General features: G+C 40.7%; 1 protein-coding gene across 1 annotated transcript; it reads left to right on the top strand.

The window, feature by feature from the left end:
* The first annotated feature begins 342 nt into the window (after nucleotides 1-342).
* On the top strand, nucleotides 343-4,615 carry LOC122058269 (putative indole-3-acetic acid-amido synthetase GH3.9). Its single transcript, XM_042620880.1, has 4 exons — nucleotides 343-871; nucleotides 951-1,052; nucleotides 2,129-2,946; nucleotides 3,599-4,615. Exons 1-4 carry the CDS (start codon nucleotides 582-584, stop codon nucleotides 4,174-4,176), a joined length of 1,788 nt encoding a protein of 595 aa, XP_042476814.1. The 5' UTR covers nucleotides 343-581; the 3' UTR covers nucleotides 4,177-4,615.

Below are 4,615 nucleotides of genomic sequence, written 5' to 3' on the forward strand. Positions count from 1 at the left end.
ATAGGCAAAGTGTAGAAGAATGATAGTAAATTCCCCTTATATATATATATATATATATATATAAATTAAGGTTAAAATCATGGCCGGACTAGACATAGGCCTTAACTCAAGCACGGCTTAGATTGAATCAATCCAAACTCAGGGTCAATGTTTTTCAACCCTAATCTGCCCTCAGAGTTAGAAATCTTAACCTACGCTTTGTTCGGATTCAAGGTGGGTCAGACTGGTTAGAACTGTCAAGACCAAACTTTTTTTTTTTTTTTGATAAGGAGTCAAGGCCAAACTTACACCCGTAGTGCGAAGGAGGTCTGGCAAAAGGTTATGCGGAATCCACAGCTCACTATAGGACAAGGAAGAGGGGAGATGAAATCAGGTTGCAAATCGTCATCATGTCAGGAAGGTTGCACTTTGCAATGCCTCAAATGTTGTGATCCAACACAGCTTACTCAATATATATTCAGCTTAATTTTTGTATCTAAAGAGTTGAAAACTCCATCACTAGATAGAAGAAGTGAGCTTCTTCATATAAATATATTGTTTTAAAGGTTTCTTCTTTGTTTAGTTTCTTGGCTTTGTTTAGAATGGATGGAAAGAGGTTGGAATACAAAGGAGAAGAGGCACTGAAGGAGCTGGAGAGGTTAACATCCAAGGTTGATGAAGTTCAGGAGAGTATCTTGAAGGATATCTTGAAAAGAAACAAGGAGACTGTGTACTTAAAGAAGTTCATGGTGGGATCTACCAATGTCTCTGCCTTTAAGTGTCTTGTCCCTGTCGTCACTTACTCCTCCATCCATCCTTATATCCAGAGAATCTCTAATGGCGAAGACTCTTCTCTTTTATCTTCTCATCCCATTACTGAGTTCTTATGCAGGTCTCTCTCTCTCTCTCTCTCTCTCTCTCTCTCTCTCTCCCCTGTAAATTATTGGTTTTTAGGGTTTTCCTCTTTGCAGTTCAGGGACTTCCGGTGGAGAGCCAAAACTGATGCCGTCGATTGCAGAGGATCTCGACCGTAGAACCTTCCTATACAATCTCATCATGCCCATCATAAACCAGTAAGCCATTTTACATTTATCTCTCTCTCTCTCTCTCTTGCTGGAAAGAGAAAAAAGCTTATAGCACTTTCATTTCCAACGTCCGGAGTCCGGACACAATCACACAACTACGATTCGTCGCGTAATCTTATCCTAAATACCTGAATTGACAAAAATACCCCTCGTGGTTTTTTTTTTTTTTTTTTTTTTTAACATGGTTATTATGAGTAAGGTGTTAATCGGCTCGGTTCTGGTTATTTGGTTTGGTTCCTAGTGATGATAATGTGGATCAAAACCAAATTGAAAATTGACTCGGTTCCGTATTTAGTTACTCAAGCAGATTCAATTCGGCTCAGTTCGGTTTCAGTTCCAATTTGGTTCTGATATGCAGCTTTGATTCAATTTTTTATCTCTGTCTTAATTTGGTTATGAAAATAGTTTCACTTTTAAACTATGACTGGGATGGACCAAAGGTTATAAATGGACTCAAATTATAAGCCTTATGATCGTTGTTAACTCCAAAATTGTTTTAGCATGTAAATATGTGATGATAAATTACAAAAAAAAAAACACTTTTTTTTTGTAATTAAAAAAAAAAACACTTACCATGATTGTGATGGACCAAAGGCTATAATGGGCTCAAATTATAAGCCTTATGATCATTGTTAACTCCAAAATTGTTTTAGTATGTAAATATGTGATGATAAATTACAAAAAAAATACTTACCACCTAAAAAATCTCTCTTAATGATATTAGGGTTTTTTCATTTTTTTGGTTTTAAGAGCAATTCGGTTCAATTTCACTTCGAACTGACAGTTCTTACACCCTAAACTGAAACCGAACCAAACCGAGGAGCATATTCATATACTCAAACTGAATTTGAACCAAATAAATTCGGTTTGGTTTGATCCGATTAATTTGACTCGGTTTTAGATTCGGTATTTGGTTTCGGTTTGAAGCCGACACCCTTAATTGCGAGTTTGCTTTGCATGTCGCGCAACAGTCTGGTTCTGACCCGGCACGGGTCACGGGCCCTTTTTCATTAATTTGGTAGGGGCAAAATTGTAATTCCACTTTATAATTTGTGTATTTCCAGGTACGTCCCTGGCCTGGATGGGGGCAAGGCTATGTACCTTTATTTTGCAAAGGCAGAGCAGTCGACTCCCTCCGGCTTACCGGCCCGGCCGGTTCTCACTAGCTACTACAAGAGCAAACATTTCAAGTGCCGGTCAGACCCATTCAACGACTTCACCAGTCCGGACCAGACCATCCTTTGTACTGATAGTCGCCAGAGCATGTACTGCCAGCTCCTCCCCGGTTTACTCCATCGCCATCGCGTCCTTCGCCTTGGTGCCATCTTCGCATCCGCCTTCCTTAGAGCCATCAATTTCCTCGAACGCAATTGGGTTCAACTCTGCAATGACATCCGGTTGGGCCAACTCGACCCATCCATAACCGACCCGGGATGTCGACTTGCAATATTGGACGTGTTGACATCACCGAACCCGGTTCTTGCGGACCAGATCGAGGCCATCTGTAGGCGTAAGTCATGGAAGGGGGTACTGTGTCAGCTCTGGCCCAGGGCCAAGTATGTTGAGGCTGTGGTTACTGGGTCCATGGCCCAATACATCCCAACCCTTGATTTCTATAGTGCAGGAAAGCTACCTCTGGTGTGTACCATGTACGCGTCCTCCGAGTGCTACTTAGGAGTTAACTTGAATCCCTTATGTGACCCTGCTGACGTGGCCTACACGATCTTGCCCAACTTGGGCTATTTTGAGTTCATACCTCTTGGGAACAACGGTTCACTGTTCGCATACAAAGACGACGAGGAGGTGGAAAGGGATAAGCTTGTCAACCTGGCGCACGTTAGAATTGGCTGTTATTATGAGATCGTGGTTACTACTTTTGCCGGTAAGCATTTTAAATGAGACTTAATTAGTTTTCACTAATTTAAGGTTCTGTATTATTTTATGCATTTAAGTAGTTAGAACATAGAAACAGTTCTAACGTGGACACAATTCTATTTGATTGATTAATTACATATCCATACTCGAATTCAAGATATTTGAGCTAATTTGGATTTAAACGAGATAATTGACAAATGGTCCATAAATAGGCTATAATCATGCTTAATGGGCTTAAGTGGGGTTAATCGTCAATCACTATATTGGGTGGTCATGGTCAGGTGACTGTTGTATTACTACCTTGGATCAAGAATGCTCTGATTATTGATTGGTCAATGTCTGAGCTCAACATGTTTAGTAATTAGTCGGGTGGAGCTTCAATCCATCAATTCAAGTTAGACCCACTAATGTGGGCCAACTTTTGGCTCTCTAGCTCATGACAACAATGGTCAAGATGGGTAGTCCCACACGGTTGGGGAATGTATGGTTGTTGAGCTTATGACCTAGGAAGGGACCTCTCCACCTTAAAGCTTGGGTTGTAGCAGGACCTACATGGGAGGATGAAAATTTAAATCATCTCACATGTGAATCTTCATCTCTTACATGGATGGGAACTAATGGTATGGTTCTTTGTGTTCTTTTGGGTTATATTCAATCAGGGCTATATAGGTATCGTATCGGAGATGTACTTCAGGTTACCGGATTCCACAACAAGGCACCACAATTCAGGTTCGTTTGCCGGCGAAACGTCGTACTAAGCATCGACAACGATAAAACAAGTGAAGAAGACCTTCACAAGAGTGTAACAATGGCGAAGAAGCTCTTAGAACCATATGAAGCATTGCTTGTAGAGTACACTAGCTGCACTGCTACATCAACCATACCAGGACACTACATAATGTTTTGGGAGATTGTAACCCACACATCGTCCTTGAACGAGTTGACTCAGCTTGAAACTCACTTGTTTGAAGATTGTTGCATGGCCATAGAAGAATCGTTGGATTACGTATACAGGAGATGCCGTACGTTTGACAGGTCAGTGGGTCCCTTAGAGATAAGAGTGGTTGAACCGGGAACGTTTGAGTTATTGATGGACCTGTGTATTAACCAGGGAGGTTCAATAAACCAATACAAGACCCCAAGGTGCATCAACTCTAATACCTCCGCACTTGACCTACTTAACTCTAGGGTTTGTGCTTCCTTCTTTAGCCCTAGGGATCCTACATGGATCCCTTGAGTCTGACCTATGGACAAGGGACGACCTCTTGTTTCATATTCTGTATTGAAACCAAACCAGAGCTATGACCACTTTTCTCCTTATTTTTGTATGGAAAAAGATTTTCTAAATCCATGGAGGACGCTTCATCTAACATCCTAGGGTTCACAAACTCCCTATGGGGTTTCAGTATCTTCCCGAAGTACCATTGCGATACCCCAATATGCATCTTAAGCCCTACGGTAAATGAAAATGGTGTAGGAAAACTTGGTCCTTCTTGTATTTTGTAACTTGTAAGAGTTTCATGCCAACTTGATTATTTTCTACACTCACTCCTCTTTCTAAAGTTTTTAGTGCATCTTGTTGTAATCAAAGAAGTAAATTGAGGAGTTGAAAGTTGAAACCTTCTTTTGATAGTCTCTTGACTTTCGAAATTTATTTAAAAATAACTTCCAAGTCA

Source organism: Macadamia integrifolia, chromosome 12 (assembly GCF_013358625.1).
Source record: "Macadamia integrifolia cultivar HAES 741 chromosome 12, SCU_Mint_v3, whole genome shotgun sequence".
Taxonomy (NCBI): Eukaryota; Viridiplantae; Streptophyta; class Magnoliopsida; order Proteales; family Proteaceae; genus Macadamia; species Macadamia integrifolia.

What these genes read in the sequence shown, in the direction of transcription:
- LOC122058269 (XM_042620880.1), top strand. Translation starts at nt 582, where the DNA reads ATGGATGGAAAGAGGTTGGAATACAAAGGAGAAGAGGCACTGAAGGAG. An exon ending in ATTACTGAGTTCTTATGCAG is followed by an intron (nt 872 to 950) that starts GTCTCTCTCTCT and finishes TCCTCTTTGCAG; the next exon opens with TTCAGGGACTTCCGGTGGAG. An exon ending in CGTGGTTACTACTTTTGCCG is followed by an intron (nt 2,947 to 3,598) that starts GTAAGCATTTTA and finishes ATATTCAATCAG; the next exon opens with GGCTATATAGGTATCGTATC.